This window comes from Trichechus manatus, unplaced genomic scaffold, assembly GCF_000243295.1.
Source record: "Trichechus manatus latirostris isolate Lorelei unplaced genomic scaffold, TriManLat1.0 scaffold00065, whole genome shotgun sequence".
Classification (NCBI taxonomy): Eukaryota; Metazoa; Chordata; class Mammalia; order Sirenia; family Trichechidae; genus Trichechus; species Trichechus manatus.
In genome coordinates this window covers 8,280,531-8,300,656 of record NW_004444001.1, presented here as the reverse complement: position 1 = coordinate 8,300,656, position 20,126 = coordinate 8,280,531, and the positions used below count along the sequence as shown (strand labels likewise).

At 35.7% G+C, this 20,126-nt stretch overlaps 1 protein-coding gene across 9 annotated transcripts in view; it reads right to left on the bottom strand.

Annotated features, from left to right (window-relative positions):
• The window catches only part of UBR2 (ubiquitin protein ligase E3 component n-recognin 2), a 130,623-nt gene that overhangs the window by 41,451 nt on the left and 69,046 nt on the right, over positions 1-20,126 (bottom strand). For 8 of the 9 annotated variants that reach the window (XM_004379458.3, XM_023734206.1, XM_004379457.2 and 5 more), the window contains 11 exons: positions 17,327-17,388; positions 17,034-17,144; positions 16,280-16,345; positions 13,206-13,328; positions 13,024-13,087; positions 11,616-11,740; positions 9,382-9,434; positions 4,814-4,916; positions 3,810-3,858; positions 3,159-3,313; positions 1,743-1,845 (listed from right to left, as the gene is read on the bottom strand). In XM_004379458.3, coding sequence (XP_004379515.1) covers positions 1,743-1,845; positions 3,159-3,313; positions 3,810-3,858; positions 4,814-4,916; positions 9,382-9,434; positions 11,616-11,740; positions 13,024-13,087; positions 13,206-13,328; positions 16,280-16,345; positions 17,034-17,144; positions 17,327-17,388 — 1,014 coding nt within the window. Of the gene's footprint in view, positions 1-1,742; positions 1,846-3,158; positions 3,314-3,809; positions 3,859-4,813; positions 4,917-9,381; positions 9,435-11,615; positions 11,741-13,023; positions 13,088-13,205; positions 13,329-16,279; positions 16,346-17,033; positions 17,145-17,326; positions 17,389-20,126 lie in introns of those variants that run through there. The other variant, XR_002824582.1, reaches the window with a different exon arrangement.

Sequence of the window (20,126 nt, the reverse complement as noted above, 5' to 3'; positions counted from 1 at the left end):
CACAGACTAACTGCTAATTGCAACAGATCAATGAGGTGTTCTAGTGATCACCACTAAACCAAGTGAACAAACTTGGATCACTAATAGCGGGACATCTTGTCACTGTGTGTCTGATGTGACACGATATGAAGGACTCGGCATCACCTATAAAGTACTCTTCCCAAAAATGTTCAACCAAATTTAATCAAGGTCTAATTTTCCAGTTCATAGGAAATACAGGGGATAAAAGAATAAGTTAAACACCACCACAAGGAAACATTAAGTAAAACCCAAAATGTGAGCTATTTTATATGAAAACTAGCCTGGACTTTTCAAAATGACAATTCCTTTAAAAAAAATTAAGTTGGAGAGACTATGGAGACTAAAAAGAGATATACCAAAAAACAGTGCATTTTTCTTACCAGGATCTAACCTTAGATCCTTGTATAAAAAAAAGCAGCAATAAAAGATATTTTTGGGACAACTGGGAAAATCGGAATGTGACTGGATATTAGATGATATGTGGGAATTACTACTAATTTTCTTAGGTGTGACAATAGTACAGGTAGTAACCGACTTCTGACGGGGTTCTGTTTCAATGACTATTGTAAAATCGGTTCTGACATAAGTCGAATACCTCATTTCAAACTAACAACCGATGTTTCTTATGGTACAAAACGCTGAATAAGATCAAGCTACAGGCCTGGTGTACAACAAAGTCGACTTTAGTGTTGTAACAATGAAGTCGGAGTAGTAACGGCTGTCGGGTGTGTGTGCAGTTCAATTGTCATATGTCGTTAAGAGTTGAACATTGCCCAATTTTCTAGCCATTATGACTCCTGACAATGACTTCACTGCAGATCAGGCTGTAGCCTGCTATAAGGCAGTGTTTTCAACAGTAAATCATAAAATTGAACATCTGTGAGTGAACATCTGAGACTGATAACATCAGCAAATTACGTGATGCAACACTGTATGTAATACATATTACTAATGATAAAATGTAATAAAAAAGAAGAAGAAAAAAAAGACAGATGGGCATTCAGTTTGCTGTAACTCGAATATTTTGTAAGCTGGGGACTACATGTATTGTGGGATGTTGAAAAACGTTTCTCTTAGGAGAGAAATGCTTAATTATTAGAGATGAAATGTTATGATGTCTACAACAAATGGTTTTAAAACGTATACAAGTATAAACGCAAACAGAGCATTGAATCTAGCTTTACTGTACAACTTTTTCAACTTGTCTATATCTTTAAATTTTTCAAAATAAAAAGTTAGAGAAAATCTCCTTGGCCCTCTAAAAAAAAGTCACATTATTTTATAGAAAATAAAATATATATAATGATAATCTCACCCCCTCAGAGCTAATTTTCTTATTTTCAATACTGTAGAATCTTACATTTCTCTATGGTAGCAGCAAAAATTTAAAGGCAAAATCCTGATAGCATACTTACGGTATATCCTAGAGTTTAAATTTATGTGTTATACCCATTTCAAACTAAGGACTCCTCATTATTTTTGCTGTTTATGAATTAAATATATGTATTTTAAGTACGTACAGGCCCTAGGTATTTTTATAAAAATGTATCAGCATCTGATATAGTACCTTTAATTCAGAGATGTATAATATATGTACAGTCTCAAATATCTGGTTTCAATAGAGCGCATTTAAAATCTATTATGATCTAATAAAAGGGGTTATATTACATGTTTAAAATCACTTATATCTCTAGCTAGTTTAGTAAAAAGTGTATACATACTTGATATCTTCTGAGTGAAGGTAAACGTTACTACATGCTCTTCTCCGACAGTCTCTAAATGTTGTTTTTCTTCTTGCAGGGCCATTCCAATTAAGTGCAACACCTCAAATAAAACACATTCTTTTTTAACTTTTAGTAAAAAAAAATCAAGTACATATTTTTACAGGAAATAACAAAAAGGAAATTAATTCACTATTGAAGAAGGAGAAATCAAACTATTAAAGACAAAATGCAACAAAAACCAATTCAAGCTACCAACTTAAAATACTAAACTTGCTGTCTAACAAAGAATTCTCAGCAAGGAAAACAAAAAATTCTACTTCAGCTAGCAAGAAAATTCAACTGCAAATTCTTAGGATAAGCTAAAATTACCACCAGTGGCCTGTGACTCATGTAATACATAATTTTCCGTTTTATTGCATATCAGTGTCCAAATAATTACAGAGCTGAAAGTATCCACCATGTAATAATCTAGTCTATGATACTACTTACTAAAGACTACATCTTAAATTTAGTCAGACTAAATTAAGACAGACATATTTTTATCTCTACCTCTACCGTAACATAGTTTATAAGGATGTTTATAGTTCTTCAGTATATTTCACAAAAAATTCCTTACAAGACTTTTAAATAATACACACACACACACAAACAAACAAACTATGTTGAATCTACTGGCTTTTTATTTTTTTGCTCTTATCTTGCTCTTCAATTTTTGAAAGATATATGTGTGTGGTGCCTGTATCTTTCCTTCCATATTAGGCTATTCTGGTTCTCAGAAGCCTGAATGACACAAAGCTAATGTAAACATAGAACAAACACTGTTTACCCTTTTTCCTATCACTCCCTAATATAATACTGATATTCTCTATAGTGCACCCCAGCATCCTACTTTTAATTTCAAACGTATGTTTAAAATGGAAGGGGGTATAATTATACACATAGTATAGCCAATGAGATACTTCAGTCTGTGATAAAATGGAAAGAATGGTAGCTTTGGAGGAAGGCTGGACTGTGTTTGAATCCTGGCTTCCCTCCTTTCAAGCTACACACCCTCAGGGAACCCCACTGAGCCTATTTCATCATCTTTAAAACAGAAATAACATCTTCTCTCTAGAAATATCAAAGTACTGCATATACAAAGACAGATCAGGACCAATTAAAGAGCAGTGAGGCAGACTGGTGAATGGGACTGAGGTAATCACAACAACGTGGCATAAAAAAATTCTCCATGCTTTTGCCACGCACTCATTTTCACTGCCAGAAACAACACCAGTAACAAGCAACTATATATTTCAAATTAAGATAATACTGTACATTTTTGTCCTAATTTTCTCTGTACAGATACTGAGAAGAGTATTTTGGCTTTTACTACAAAAGCACTAAAATATAAATAATAAATGTCTTCAAACCTACCCTCTGCAGCATGGACTCTGACCAGGCATATCCATTATGTTCTACAGCCCACTGTAGTATTGTTCCCATGATCCACAACATGACATCTGATTGCAAAATGTTAACCAGACTTGCAAACAAAGGGCAGAATGGAGGTAAAACTGGAGGTGGAAGTGCTGAAAATAAAGTTATTATTGGTTACTTTTGTAGATCATGCTTATAAAAAACCCATCCCTTTGTCAAGATACTTTTGATAGTCTATCGCTCAAAGAGTATTCATTAACAAACATCTAAAATCTATATTTTACCTTCTCAAGGTCAAGTACATAAAAACAGCTACATAAACAGCACAGGTACAAAGGAAAGCCTTCTTCCCCCTAGAAATGTCTTATGATCTAAAATAAACCATTAACCCAGAGGTGAATCAGTACAGACCACTTTTATATTAGCATATTTATTATTCCTTTGAATAGGAGAACATTTACTTCGAGAGCTTATGTTTAAATCTTTCACTTCACCAAGGTTCATCATGGTAATAGTTAATTCAAAACGATGTTTTTTAAAATGGTCTTATATACAATTGTTGGCATAGCAGTCTTGCCACTCATACCTTATTGTAAAATAAGCAAAATAGACTGACATAAGATTTTTGAAAAAAGAAATTAAAAATACCTGTGTCTTCCCTATTTTGTCTTTTCAATTTCCGCTGAGCTTCTTCTGCCTAATAAAAAAAAGAAAGTAATTTGGATTAGAAATTATTAATACAAACAACTTAATATCCTAAACTACTGACGTTAAGTTAATCTTCGCTATGTTATATTCTGATTCTAGAAGATTTTCATTCTTAATGTTGTAGTCCCCCCAAAATTTAGATACCAACATTAATTTTTTTCCACTAACAGAAGCCAAAAATGAGTTATCTGTTGCATTAAAATGCAGGGGAGACATGTACAAACCCAAATCAAAAATCTTATTTAGGTCTGAGATCCATGAGCATCAAAAGCTAAACAAAGTTTCATTAAAAAAGTGTTTTAAGAGCAGACTGCTAAAAGTCAAAATTTAACTACCTAAGATTAAAAAAATACCAAACCTGTTGCCACTGAGTCGATTCCGACTCATAGCGACCCTATAGGACAGGGCAGAACTGCCCCATAGGGTTTCCAAGGAGCGCCTGGTGGATTCGAACTGCCAACCTTTTGGTTAGCAGCTGTAGCTCTTAAGCACTACTCCACCAGGGTTTCCTACCTAAGATTAGAACTCTATAAATTTCTATGTATAAAATGGACTAATGGTTATAATACAAGTTCACAACCAGTTTTCAAAAGCCAACAAGATAATACAATTATATATGTGTGGGTCTTGGGAGACAAGACTTGCCAATCTACTCCTGTAAAGATTACAGCCTAGGAAATCCTATGGGGCAGTTGGAATCAACTGGACGGCACACAAGTGCAACAACAAAGGTATAGAATTATATAGACCTTATATATGTACACACAAAACACTGTTAGGTGGTGTTATTATAGGTAATTTGTATTTTTTTCTTTATATCCTTTTTATATTTTCCAAATTCTCTACAACAAAAATGATCCTTTTTCAATCTGTGTAAAACAGAAAGTTGTTTAGGAAAAAAAAATCTGGCCCTTCCCCAGTATACTTTTAATTTTCCCAATTACCTTGGACTGCTCTGCCCTTGAAAAGTGATAGAAATACAAGTTGAACTCTTTGGCGCACTCTGGTTTCAGCTCATACATGCCTCGTCCTGTTAATCCAGGTTTCCTATGAAAGAAAAGTCCTTCAAATATTATTACTAAAGTCACACACTAATTCATGAGACAGCATTAGATATCAGAGTAAGACAGCAGAGCTCTCATAGACTAGTGGGGAGAGTAAACTGGTATATTTTCCATGGGTTAATGTGGCAATCTAAATCAAAAGTTTTATGTGCATTTACTTTATCTAGCAAGTCCACTTTGAATGTATCCTAGCTAGACAAGTCACTGAATTGAACTGTAATAGCAACAATTTTAAAGTCTAACAGGGAATAGGCTACATAAATTACAACATTTCCATACAACTAAACACTATTCAAAGTGATGTTAATCTCTATATTCTGACATGGAAAATTCTATTAAGTGGAAAAAAGCAGGTGACATTTTAGAAAAACATTTTCACAAGAGCATATACCAGTACTACTGAAACTATTTCAGAACAAAAGAAAAGGAAGTGATACTTCCGAATTCATTCTATGAAGCCAGGATAACCCTGATACCAAAACCAGACAAAGATGCCACAAAAAAAGAAAATTACAGACCAATCTCTCTCATGAATACAGATACAAATTTCTCAACAAAATTCTAGCCAAGAGAATTCAGCATCATATCAAAAAAATAATACACCACGACCAAGTAGGATTCATACCAGGTATGCCAGGATGGTTCAACATTAGAAAATCAATCAACATAATAAACCACATAAATAAAAGGAAAGAAAAGAATCATATGATCATCTCGATCAACACAGAAAAGACATTCGACAAAGTCCAACACCCGCTCGTGATAAAAACTTCCAATGAAATAGGTATAGAAGGGAAATTTCTCAACATAATAAAGGATATCTAATCTATACAAAACCAACAGCCAACATCATTCTTAATGGAAAGAGGCTGAAAACATTCCTCTTGAAAACAGGATTTAACACTGTGCTGTAAGTCCTAGCTAGAGCAATAAGGCAAAAAAAAGAAATAAAGGGTATCCAAATTGGTAATGAAGAAGTTAAGCTGTCCCTATTTGCGGACGATATGATACTGTACATAGAAAACCCAAAGGACTCCATGAGAAAACTACTGGAACTAATAGATTCTGCAGAGTAGCAGGATACAAGATAAACATACAAAAACCAGTTGGATTCCTATACACTAATAAAAAGAACAATGAAAGGAAATTAGGAAAACAATACCATTTATAATAGCCCCTACAAAAATAAAATACTTAGGACTAAATCTAGCCAGGGATGTAAAAGACCTATACAAAGAAAACTACAAAACGCTACTGCAAGAAGCCAAAAGAGATCTACATAAATGGAAAAACATACCATGCTCATGGACAGGGAGACTCAACATTGTGAAAATGACAATTCTACCCAAAGCAATTTACAAATACAATGCAATCCCAATCCAAAACCAGTAACATTCTTTAAAGAGATGAAAACTAATCATTAACTTTATATGGAAAGGGAAGAAACCCCAGATAAGTAACGCACTACTGAAGAAGAAGAATAAAGTAGGAGGACTCGCACTACCTGACCTCAGAACCTACTATACAGCTACGGTAGTCAAAACAGCCTGGTACTGGTATAAGGACAGATACATTGACCAGTGGAACAGAACTGAGAAGCCAGGTGTAAATCCATCCACCTACAGTCACCATCTTCGACAAGGGCCCAAAGTCCATCAAATGGGGAAAAGACAGTCTTTTTAACAAATGGTTTTGGCAAAACTGGATATCCATCTGCAAAAAAATGAAACACGACCCATATGTCACACCATACACAAAAACTAACTCAAAATGGATCAAAGACCTAAATATAAAGCCAAAAATTATAAAGTTCATAGAAGAAAAATAGGATCAATGCTAGAGACCCTAATACACAGCATTAACAGGATACAAACCATAACCAACAACACACAAACTCCAGAAAAACTAGATAACTGGGATCTTCTAAAAATTAAACACGCTCATCAAAAGACTTCATCAAAAGAGTAAAAAGAGAACCTACAGACTAAGAAAAAAAATTTGGCTATTACAAATCAGACAAAGGTCTGATCTCTAAAATCTACAGAAAATCCAGCACCTCTACAACAAAAAGACAAACAATCCAATTAAAAAATGGGTAAAGGGAATGAACAGACACTTCACCAAAGAAGACATTATAGCAGATAACAGAAACATAAGGAAATGCTCACAATCACTAGCCATTAGAGAAATGCAAATCAAAACCACAATGAGATACCATCTCACTCCGGCATTACTGGCACAAATCAAAAAAAAAAATGGAAAATAACAAATGTTGTAGAGGCTGCGGGGAGATCAGAACTCTTATGCACTGCTGGTGGGAATGCAAAATGATACAACCATTTTGGAAAATGATATGGTGCTTCCTTAGAAAGCGAGAAATAGAAATACCGTATGATCCAGCAATCTCACTCCTAGGAATTTATCCTAGAGAAATAAGAGTTGTCACACAAATAGACATATGCACACCCATGTTCACTGCAGCACTGTTCACAATAGCATTAAGATGGAAACAACCTGGACGCCCATCAACAGATGAATGGATAAACTATGGTACATATACACAATGCAGTATTACGCAACAATAAAGAACAATGATGAATCTATGAAGTATCTCATAACATGGATAAATTTGGTGGGCATTATGCTGAGTGAAATAAGTCAATCACAAAAGGACAAATATTGTATGAGACCATTACTGTAAAAACTCATGAAAAGTTTTACACACAAAAAGAAACAATCTTTAACGGTTATGAGGGAGGGGAAAGGTGGAGATACAAGAAAAAGAAAAAAAAGAAAAATATTTTCACAGTTCTGTGGTTTAGAAAAACTTCCTAGGCAAGTTATGAAACCCAGAAGCCGTAAAAGACACAAAGATTTAAGTCCCATGAAAATTAAATTATATGAAATGATACCATAAACAAAGTTGAAACCCAAGTGACAGTCTGGGAGAAAATATTTGTTATGTATTTAATATCTTAAAAATTAATTTCTCTAATATACATATAAAAAAAAGCCTATGGAATAATAAGATAGAGACAATCTTAAAGAAAAATGCACAAAAGTATAAATAAACACAAGAAAAGACACTCAACCTCACTGGTAGTTAGAGAAATGCAAACTGAAATAACAAGGTAACATTTCCCACCCAACTGATGTGTAGAAATTAAGAAAACTGTACATCTCAAGTGTTGGCAAAGCTGCAGGGCACTCTCAGACACTGCTAGTGTAAACTGATGACTTTTTTGGGAAGACAATTTGGAGGTATGTATCAAAATGTAACATGTGCCTTCTCTTTGAGCTAACAAATCCTCAAAGAAATACTTTTACACATCAAAATGTGTGATATGTGCAAACATGTTCAATACTTGGTTGTTTATAATAGAGAAAATGCAGACACTTAAGTGTCCATCAATAGGGAAGAGGTTAAATAAATTACAGTACATGACTACGAAAAAGTAAAGAATGAAGTAAACCTATAGGTACTGACAAGGCATATTAGATTGAAAAAAAAAAGACACAAACATATAGAAATACCCCAAAGCCAAAAAACCAAATCCGTTGCCATCGAGTTGATTCTGACTCATACTGACCCTATAGGACAGAGGAGAGCTTCCTCCCTAGGGTTTCCAAGGAGCGGCTGGTGGACTCAAACTGCCGACCTTCTGGTTAGCAGACAACCTCTTAACCACTACTCCAGAAATACCCCAATAAAGTTTAATTTAAAAAAAAAAAAAAAGGCTATGGAACAGTAAATACAAAATGAACAAATTTTTATTGAAGTATATAACTTTCTAGTTCTTATGTACACATATAGATATAAGTGTTACAAGCAAATAAAAAAGTTCAGAAAGATATACATCTAAATGTAATTAAAGTCAACTGGGAGTGGTTGGATAATAAATGGTATTTTTTTCTTTTTACTTTTCTGTATTTTCTGTAAAAGCATGTACTGTCTTCATAATCAACAAAAATAAATACACTGCCATTGGGGTGGAGTAGGGAGCAAGAAAAAAAGTAGGCTTAAGCAACTGCCTCAAGAACCTTAATAGGACAAACTAATTTAATGACTCGGCAACAGAGTGGACACTAAAGAGGGCAGCATTTACAGACTAGTTCACAATTTAGGTGGCACATTCAAATGGAAACAAAGAAAAGAAATCTGAAGAAAGCTCAGTGCATTTACTTAGATTACCTGCTCAGTGAAACCATCAGCTATGAACCCCTACTGTAAATGTAGTGAAAACCTTCATAAAGTTAACTTGAAGTTATTGTTTGCAGGCCTAGATTACAAGAGTGAAATGTCAGTGAGAAATCTAGTTGAGAGTTATGAATTTCAAAATATTTGTCACTCTCTGAAAGCAACAACTTCATGCTCAGTTCCAGCAAAGGAAACAACCTAAGAAAGATGAAAGTATAAAAATATGGAATGGGAAATAATAGTAGCTCACTTGAAATGGGCAACTGCTTCAATTACACTCTCCATGCCAGTCTCTTTGTTCTCCTAAAGATATAAGAAAAGATATGTGTGTTTTGTGTTAATAATTGCTAACACTCTGAGAACTATGCTTTTATCTCATTAATTCTCATAGCAACCTATGAAGTAGATATACTATTAGCCCTACTTTTACAGATGAGGATCCCATAGTAAACATAATGATTAATATACAACTAGGCAGACTATTTGGTAAGCTGACATTCATTCAGAATGCTATAATTAAAAAATAAAAAAGTCACTACCATATAGAATCAAGGTAACAACTTTCAAAAGAATTAAATGAAAATACAAAGTCTACGTATAACATTTAAACAAAATATATCTAAAATAGTTATAGCTTGTGAAATAGTTATACTAATTTCTTATCTAGTTTCAGTAAAACAGCATTTCCCAAATCATATTTCATTCATGACAACCAAGATGTTAGTAAGAATTCTGAATTCCTGTTTGAATAAAAAAATTTCTGATAAAAAAGGTCTGGGAAACATGGTTTAAGAAAAATTAAATATGTTCCTTTACGGTAAGACTCTCAGAGTCTTTATTTTGCTAATATTAATTGATTCTCCAAAAGATAACATACTATAGAGCAGTACTAAAATATATAGCATCACTGAACTTTTCCCCCAGGATTTTCATTTACTATCTTGTGGATTCTGTAGGACACAGATCTAGTGATTATACTATCACCTTGTATAAGGCATATAACACTTTTAAAAAGCTGTCTCAAGTTTTATACTTCCTTAACCTAAAAAAAAAAAAAAAATAGTTGCTATCGAGTCAATTATGACTTGGTGACCCCATGTGGGTCAGAGTAGAACTGTGCTCCATAGCGTTTTCAGTGGCTGATTTTTTTGCAAGTAGATCACCAGGCCTTTCTTCTGAGGTGCTCTGGGTAGATTCAAACTGCCAAACTTTTGGTTAGCAGCCAAACGTGTTAATCGTTTGTATCACCCAAGGACTCCCCTTATCCTAAAGCCTAGGTTAAATTATAATTGTTTCCTCATCTAAGAACTCAGAATTTATTTCCTGCACTAAAAAAATACAAGCCATTTTATCTGAATAGATATTTGGAGATATTAAGAAATTATTAATTACTGTTAATTTTTTAGGTGTAACAATGGTATATGGATTTAAAAAAAAAATCCTTCATCCCTTTAGATCTGAGTTTCTCAACCTCAGCACTATTGACATTTTGGACTACACAATTCTTCGCTGTGGGAGTCTGTCCTGTGCATTGTAGGATGTTCAGCATCATTCCTGGCCTCTACCCACTAGATGCCAGTACTATCCTCCCTTTCCCTGAGGAGTGACAGTGAACAATGTCTCCAGACATTGCCAAATGTACCCGTTATAAATACATACAGTCCTGTTTATAGATGAAACAACAAATCTGGTATTCTGTACAAAATAATCCAGTGAGTGGATAAGGGTCAGTGGTAGGAGCATAGATGATACAAGATTGGCCATATGTTGAGGCTGGTGATGAGTACATGGAGTTTGTTATATTTTCTATTTCTGTAGATGTTTGAAACTTTTACTAAAAAGTTTTTAGAAAGTATTATTATACAACAAATATAAGACAGGTTGATATCCCAGAAGAACTGTTAAGTTGAAAGTTTCGATCCGTGTTTCAAACTTGGGAAAACATTACCTTGAAAAGCCTCGATGAAAATAAAGTCCTTTACTAACTATAAGTCCTTTACTAACTATTAAGTGTTAAGTTTCTGAAAAGCCCCATGGCTGAAAAATAGATGGTTGAGGAACTTAAGAACCAGAGAGGAAAAATAACTGCAATTCAACCTATGAATATTCTTGTGAATATTATTTAACATTCATTAAGATGAAATAGATGGCTCACTAAGGAGAGTCACTTAATGCCTGAGAAGGAGAAGACTGAAAAACTGAGTAGGTATTTTCCCACTCCTTTTCCTCAACGTGTTAAGTTACAAAGCACTATCTCTACTTGTGGCAACTTCACACTAAGGGCCTTATAACAGCCTCTCTCTAACAGATACAGAAATTCAGTTCTAAGAGCTGGGCTTATTTTTTTCTTTTTTCCCCAGCATCCTTACCTCTTTTTCAAGGCTTCAGTGTAAAAGATTCTATCTCTATTTTGCTTTGTACATAATAGATAGATAGGTATGAAAAGATTTTCATAATTTGCTTTTTAAAAATGTTGGTACTTACATCTTCAGGTAAAGACTTTACCAACTCACTATGAGCCATAGGTCTAATGCTCAATTGATGGATAATCTCCCGCTTAATTTCATCTGTAGAATTTACCATTCCAACTCCAGGACTAAATCTCTCTCCTGTTAATAATGAAAAAGTATATATACGCACATTTAACATAATCATAATACTTGTGTGGATTACACCTAAAATTCATGCAACACAATGTATTTCTCTATATAAGTCTCTCTGTGCAATGGGAAAGCAATGACTGGTCTGGCAACAAGCTATGGAAAGAGCAGCTCTGATCATACTTTTGAGTCTCAGATACAACAGATGAGTGCACACTTCAGGCAGTGGAGAGAGAACTCTGGTTGCTGCTTTAGAGGAAAAGGATCAGAAGAGCAGTAGCTTGGGAAACTGGTTTCACTCCATCTGCCATATGGTAGAAAGAGAGAGCCTTCCTCTCCCGTTCTATCTAGAGGCAAATAAGATACCACCTACTGAAAACTCACACATTGGTATCACCTCCTGACAGTAGTCAGGATTCTCTGCTCTATGGACTGTAGAGGGTCTGAAATAGGAAGGAAGGTGGGACAAGGTAAGGGATAAAAGAATGGAAAAGAGGGAGGAAAAAAGGACTAGAAATACCAGCAACAAAAAAAGAAAGCTGTGTCTATTAGCTATGTTGTTGTTGGGTGCCGTCAAGGTGATTGTGACTCATAGTGACCCCAGTGACAGCAGAACTGCCCTATAAGGTTTTCGTGGCTGTAATCTTTACAGAAGCAGATCACCAGGTCTTTCCCCTATAGAGCCGCTGGGTAGGTCCCAACCACCAATCTTTCAGTTAGCATCAAGAGCTTAACAGTTGCGCCACCCGGGCTCCTTTCTATTAGCCATAGGTCTCCATTAAATAGGAACTGGGGTCCTGGTGGTGCATGGTTAAGAGCTCAGCTGCTAACCAAAAGGTTGGCAGTTCGAATCCACCAGCCGCTCTTTGGAAACCCTACGGAGCAGTTCTACTCTGTCCTATAGGGTTTTTTTTTTTTTTTTTTAATGTCACAAAGTCATTTTTGCATCACAAAACCATGGAGAGAAACATAGCTAAGATATAAAGTAATGGTGAATAGCTCCTAAATATCCTATTCCTTGCTTGATAAATTCTCCTCTCCTCATTTTTAACGCCAAACTTAGAATCTTCCAGTTTATTCTGCTCCAGTAATTGTATGCTATCCTTTCTCCAAAGCACAATCACTCTGAACATTACAGTAACTAGAGGGAAGAAAAGATGGATACTCCAATCCCCCTTCCCTAAAACTGAGCATCAGCTCTAAATAAAAAAAACATAGTTTCGAAATTCTGAACTATTTGCTACCACAAAATCCAATATAATTTATAAACGTCTCAAACAATCCAAACTTACCAACAAGCATTATAATGAGGTATAGCATCTCTTCTATTAGAGTATTGTTCTGCTGTATGACATCCTGTAACAAGTGGGAGGAGATAAAGTTCAGAGATAAGAATATGCATACTGTATCTCAGATAATAACAAAAAACGAAAGGTGCTTCTTTAGTGATGTGTCTTGTAAAACATGTTCTTACCTTATGGGTAATCTCGGAGCTAAATCTTTTTCCGTAGTCTGGAGTACTGAAAATCTGATAAAGATCAAAGCGGCTGAGCATTATCATCAGGAAATGATTTGGATCCATCATGGAGACACCTGTCTTTTTTTTTTTTTTAATGTTTGCGATAAAGGAAAAGAGGGAGGTCAAAAGAGTTATTACACAATTAATGCTATTTTGCTTTGCACAACAGAAAGTAGCTTATTTATTCACCAGTCCCAATAAAAGATGGAAACCCATTTAGTCCCAGTCCTTACTGTGTTAGGTAACAAGTGTGGGCAGGAACTTAAGCAAATAAAACAAAATAAAACCTAAGTCTACACATCAGGTTAACATGGACTATGAATTCTCTTTTCCTTTAATGCTTTAAAATAAGTGTACCCCTATAAATTCAGCTCCCAAGTTTTATTTCAGGGTTTTCTGATCACTGTTTGGTCTATGGACTCTGAGAGAAATGTACGTCAATTAACCTTCTAGTACTGTTTTATATACATTATATTAAACTTTTAGCAAGAACTCTCAACCTATTTATTTAACAATATCTCTTTACGTTCTGGTTGTTCTGCTTCCAGTTACTCTATTTTTCCTGCCCCCTTATTGTCTCATCTCTGCTTTAGAGTAACTGTTGACCTTTTGGTCTCATATAGATGGTTTTTTAATGGAGCACCGTACTCACAGATAATATGATATCCTTTGTTTTGTGTGCCAGTCTGTTACTTTGCTAAAAGGTGACCCTGGTATCAGTTTTTTTTTTTGTTTTTTTTTCCTGGGATCAGTTTGGACTCAAGATTAAAGAGTACCTCAGGGTGACAGTATCAGAGAGTCTTCTAGTCTCAACTGATCCAGTAAATCTGAACCTCCTAAGAATTTGAGTTCTGTTCCACATTCTTCTCCCCTTCTATCTGAGTTCATCTATTGTGACCCTGATCAGAACAGTTGGGAGTTGTAGCCCGGCACCATCTACTTCTTCTGGTCTCAGGGTAGATGAGGCTGTTGCTAGTGTCAACCTACTTTTTGTAGTAAACACTATACTAACAGAAGAGACAGTTTTTAAAATTAGTTTCAAGTGTCCTTTAATTTCATTTGTATAAATTCTAAATTAACCTAGCTTTTCATTTATTTTGAACTTATAATTTTCTTTGAAATTCATATTTCTTGACTTTCTGTTTCTATAATTACGAAATCCATCCAGCAATAATATGAAACAACTACTAGTGACAAGCATTGTGCTAGGCACAAAGGACAAAAAAATGAACAAGATACAGTTGCCACGGTTTAGTGGGGGAGACAAAAAGTAAACAGGCAATCATAATGTAGTTATAAATGCTTTGGCAAGGATAAACACCAAGGGTCCTCAAGAAAGGGATACTTAATCAAGGTTTGGTGGGCCAGGGAAGACTTGGAGAAAGTCACACTAAACTAAGGCTTGCAGGAAAGAAGTCAGCTAGGTGAGGTAAAGGAAGAAGCAGGCAATCGAGGGAGCAAAAGAAATAAACGTGCAGAGTTTAGACTTAAGAGATAGCACGGCAAATTCAGGGAATTTTAATGTAGTTAAATATTGCTGGCATAGGACTATCGAATGGAGAGTATCATAGGATTTGAAGACCAGTTTAAGGAGTTTGGGTTTTTAATCAGAAGACAATGAAGAAAGAATGGCTTTCAGATTTCTGGCTTTAGCAATTGTATACATTGTGGAACAATTCACCAAGGTAGGTGAAGAGCAGTGAATTACTTAATATGGTTCTTCTAGCCATGCGTGGTCTTCTGACTTCTGTAAAATGACTGGGTAAGAGTATGCAAATAAGGTACTTGTGGCCCACCAAGGGCAATGAATAACTTGCTAATAATGCAAATAAGGAGCATGGCACCCTTGCAGGGGTAAAACCATGCAAATAAGGTGTATGGAACCCTAACTAGGGGATTGGTTAGTTTTGCTATCTGCCAGGCTTAAAAGACAGCCAATCCCAGAACAGAGGGGAGCTCTCACTATTACCAAGAAAGAAGAGCCAGGAGTAGAGTATGTCCTTTGGACCTGGGGTCCCTGTACTGTGAACCTCCTAGACCCAAGGGACAAAGAGCTATAACACTGGAGACAGTACAAGACAGCTAGAAGTTGCAGCAAGCATGGCAGAGAACGACAAGACCAGCAGAAGACAGTGCAGTGGACTTCCCAGCCCACAGAGCGAGACAGCTGAGTGCCTTCGGGCAGGAGGCTTACTGGCAGAGTGTGGTGCCTCCAGGCACTTGGCAGAGCTAGGTTCACAGACCCATGGAACAAGAGAGCTGAATGCTGTCAGGCAGGAGGCTTGCTGGCAGAATGGGGTGCCTTTGGGGGCACGTACTGGTGGAGCTAAAGAGCTTTGTAACACTCGCCTGAGCAGGGCAGAGGCCAGGCCAGTCCAAGAGGCCTACAAGGCCCAGGGGGCCAAGGGCCAGGGAGAGGTCTGCCTGTGGGTACAGCCGAGAAGTTTTACTGACTGAAGAACTGTATCCCGAGTCATTCCTGATACTGAATTGTAACCTGTTACTTCCCTAATAAACCTCCAAATCACGTGTATTGTCTGTGAGTTCTGTGTGGCCATTACAGCAAATTATCGAACCTAGGAGAGAAGTATAGAGTGCTGTGGGAGGGACGGCTGGTGTCAGAAATCAGTAAAAAGGTTGGAGAAAGGAAGTATGTCTGACCTCTGCTTCACAGGAATCAGCTTTGGGCTGATGCTGATTCTCCCTCCCCCTCGTGAAGTCAGAGGAAGTCAACGCCCCCACCACACCATTTTTACAGTAGGGAACATACGACAGGGAGAAGGTATGGAAAAAACAAGAAGAATTGTTTTGAACTTGTTAAATCTTGAGATGTGTCCAGTAAATCCAGATGGAAAAGTTCTATAGGTTGTTAACTATAAGAGTCTGAAGCTTAACAGACAGGGCTAGGATGGAGTTACTGATCTGGAAGCAATCATAATCGACTGGGTTCTATGGCAATAACAAGAAGTAGAAGATGCCCCCCACCTCCTCCACACAAACTTTAAGTATAATGCTTTTAAATTCATTACCTGAAGCATTACTATATCCTTGTCAAACATCTCCCGTCTGCATTTTACATTATGGTAATAATAAATCTAAAAAAAAAAATTTAATTACATTGGGTAACTAGGTTTCATTTACCCAACCCCCTCCTCACCCCACTCCCCCCAAAAGCACACAGGTTTCTACAAGCGTGAGCATGCGCGTGCAAACACACACATACAATGTGGTTTCCTTAACAGTTATCACTACTCTTAGTAGAGATTAACTGATCGGAAACTTCTAGATTACAGTGTTCACTCTATGGTTCACATTTTGCAGCCAACTTTCTGGGTCTTGCAACAAAATAAATGGTTGTTTCAGTAAGGTTCATAGTTACCAAAAAAAGAAGAAAAATCCATACCATACCCTGTTGAGGTTTAAAAATTAAAACCTCAATTTCAAAGATACACTAACGGAATTTTTAACTTCTAACCCAATTTAATTTAAATAGATGAAAACTATTTTTATTATTATTTTTGAAATAGCCCCAACTTCGTTCTAAGAAATGATTTCAAGTGAAAATCAAAACCACTGTCATTCATTTTTACTTTTGATATTATTTCTTGACAAACTATAAATGAAAGTTCTAAGAAATTTTTTGGTTTATCATTTGATTTATATTTTAAACAATGTGAATATAGGTATTCAACTTTCAATGACTAAGTAGCCTGAAAATTACAGCCTTCACAGAGGCCAAAAAATGGAATGAAAAATCCTCATAGAGTTAAAAAAAATACTTACCTGGTTTACTAGAGAAAACCCATTTCTTCTCCACATTCCAGCATGTACTTGGGCACATAAAACAAGACATCTAAGAGGGTGTTCTATCAACATGGGTGGGCTAAGTTCACTCTGTACATTAAAAAAAAAACAAACAAACATCTCAACTGTTATAAAGAAGACTGGCTGATAGGGAGGAAAGCTTTCTATAAAACAGGTTAAAATTATTTCAAGACATTTTTTGTTTTAAAGTGATTTCAAATACATGAAACACAGTAAGTATGTATTTACTTTTAAATCTCAGAACCACTTACTAGAGGTAGGAGCTCTGGAAATTTATATGCCACTTCACTTTTGCTTAATAATGCATGCAAACCTGCATGGAAGAACAAACAAAAAAGTATTTTTATATGTGAAAATCATTTGGAAAAGAAAAATTCAAATATTTACTCAACTTTATATCTAACTTCTTTACTGTCTCTTTGAGAATCTTTAAATTAAGATGTAAAATGAACTGCATCCATAAATGAAGCTTCTCAATTGTTATTCTTATGAACCTCTGTATAAAATGCACACTTAGAATTCAAGCTTTCATCACATGTACTGACATATAGTGAGGAAATTTTACAGAAGTAAATCCTAGATACACAAATACAGTAAAAAGCTACACAACTATCAAAGCAATTTATATATGTTATGGCAACTCTGTCATATTTCACTTGAGTCATGGAGTTTGTTACAACTTAAAAGTATAGAAGTAAGAGATCTTTCTGGCAACTTAACAGAGAAATTGGTCCTAACATTCGTGGTCTGCACTGATACTGACCTCAGAATTAAGTCTCTCAGAACTTCCAGCTTAGGATCAAAGTCTCTTTAGTTCTCATCTGCAACAGGCTCTTTTATGGCTCAACCTCAGCTCATTCTGATTACAGTCTACTTATCTTGTTGCCTAAACAGAGAATGCTCTTTATAATCTTGTCAGTCTATGTTGGCCACTTGTTCAAGCCTGGTTTTACACCTCTGAGAAGACTTGCATTACTAATCCCATCGTAGTTAACTGCTTCTCAATATTTACTACTAATACTCCACTATCACACACTCCAAGCTGTTCCTGAACTATTCTGTGTATATTTATTTACTTAGCTTTCCAATTAGATTACAAGCATTCAGGCCAAGGTTTATCAAATACAGTGAGATAAAAATGCCCAAAAATGTTCACTGAACAGATCTGAGGTAGGTAAGGAACTAGGTAGAAATAGTATATCTTCAGAGAACTGACAATTTTCCCAGTGGATAAACCATCAATGTCAGATTCCATTCATACAACCCGATTTTTAAAAGCAGAAGAGACCAGCGGCTGAGTTGGAGATGTGACCCACTTTCCTGCCTTCTAGTCCAGTACTTTTCCAGAACACCATGCTATCACTTGCTTATGTTGAGGATCAACAGTTCAGTATGTTCAAAGCACTTAAACAAACGAATGAAAACAAAATTGGACATAAACAAGTTACAGGAATAAGAGATATTTCTTCTTACAATCATAATTTCATTCTAGGCAGTTATTTGTTGTTCCATTTGTTGTACTATTTTGATATTCTTGTGACTAAGAAGAACACTTCATAAGCCCCAGAATACGTATCATAAATTACCAGGATTTCAATAACATCCCAAAAGACTGCTGGAATGCTAGGGTTTGTAAGCAGGATAACGTGACAATGCTCAGAATGATTTTAAAAAGTCTTCAGAAATGAAAGTGGGATCGTCATTACTGATCCCATGTATGTTAAAAGGATAATAAAGGAATACTATGAACAACTCTATGCCCACAAATTTGATAACTTAGATGAAACAGACCAATTCCTTGGAAGATACAAACTACCAAAACTCAAACAAGGAGCAACAGACAACCTGAATAGGCCTGTATCTATAAAAGAAATTGAATCCGCAATTAATAACCTTCCAAAAAATCTGAAAGCATCAGGTTCAGATCACTTCACTGGTGAATTCTACAAAACATTAAAGGAAGAAATGATACCAATTCTCCATTATCCCCCCACCGCCTCCCAAAATGCCTTCACAACACATTAAGTTAATGAGCCATATATTTAAGGTAAATATCTTTAGAGGTTCTCTTCTTTCTATTCTCAGAGTTAAAAATCAAACAACTAAAGAGAACAATAGTGTGTGAGCAGGCTAAGAATACCTAGAACCAAGAAAATATAAAGGTGCTACTGAAATTAATCTGTAGTGACAGACAAGTCCATATTCAAAATCTTTGGCTACTGCAAGCTAGTAGCTTCAAATACTCTACCAATTATAAATGGCTTATAAATCAACTACTTGATTAAAAAATCATCAACCCGATTTGGGAATCGCTCTTGATCTGCTGCTTAAAAGGTTATCAATAAAAGAGTGAAAAAGAGGGAGAGAAAAGTAGGGGTGGTTTCAATTCATTAGCAACTGCTTGAGTGATAGATTGGACTGAATGGTAACAACACAGACTTTGAAGCTGAGCTGAGTTAACAGTAAAACGTGGTTATCTGTAGTTAAGAACTGCAAAGAAGCACTTATTGTGCAATGGTTATAATTATGTCTTCAGCTGCTAAACTGCCTTAAATCCTAACTGTCTCTTTCTTGCTGTGTGACACTACGCAAATCACTGTCTGTGCCTCAGTCTTCCTATCTGTAAAGTGACCTTAACCCTTTAATGGATGAAATTTTGGGGGGAATTTTTTGGTGATACCATGTATTTTCACTAATGATTCATGGAAGGTGAATCACTGTTTGTTGGTAGTTTTTTACTGTTTGAAAACATGGGGTGCCAATTGCAAGCAGGCCATATTGGTACCATGTTCCATGAAGCATATCACAAATGTGGTACATATCGGTACCACGGCCTAGGAATTATATAAAAGATGTCATTAGGAAGGCAAGCACTTTATAAAAGATGTCATCAGGAAGATGACTAATGCAAGCAGGCCATATCTGTCCCATGAAGCATATCACACATGTAGTACACAGTGGTACCATGGCCCAGGAAGTGCATCACAAACTGTTTTTACCCCAGAAATAACTCATTTACTTGAGTATTTTCAAATGCCAGTGAGCATACCT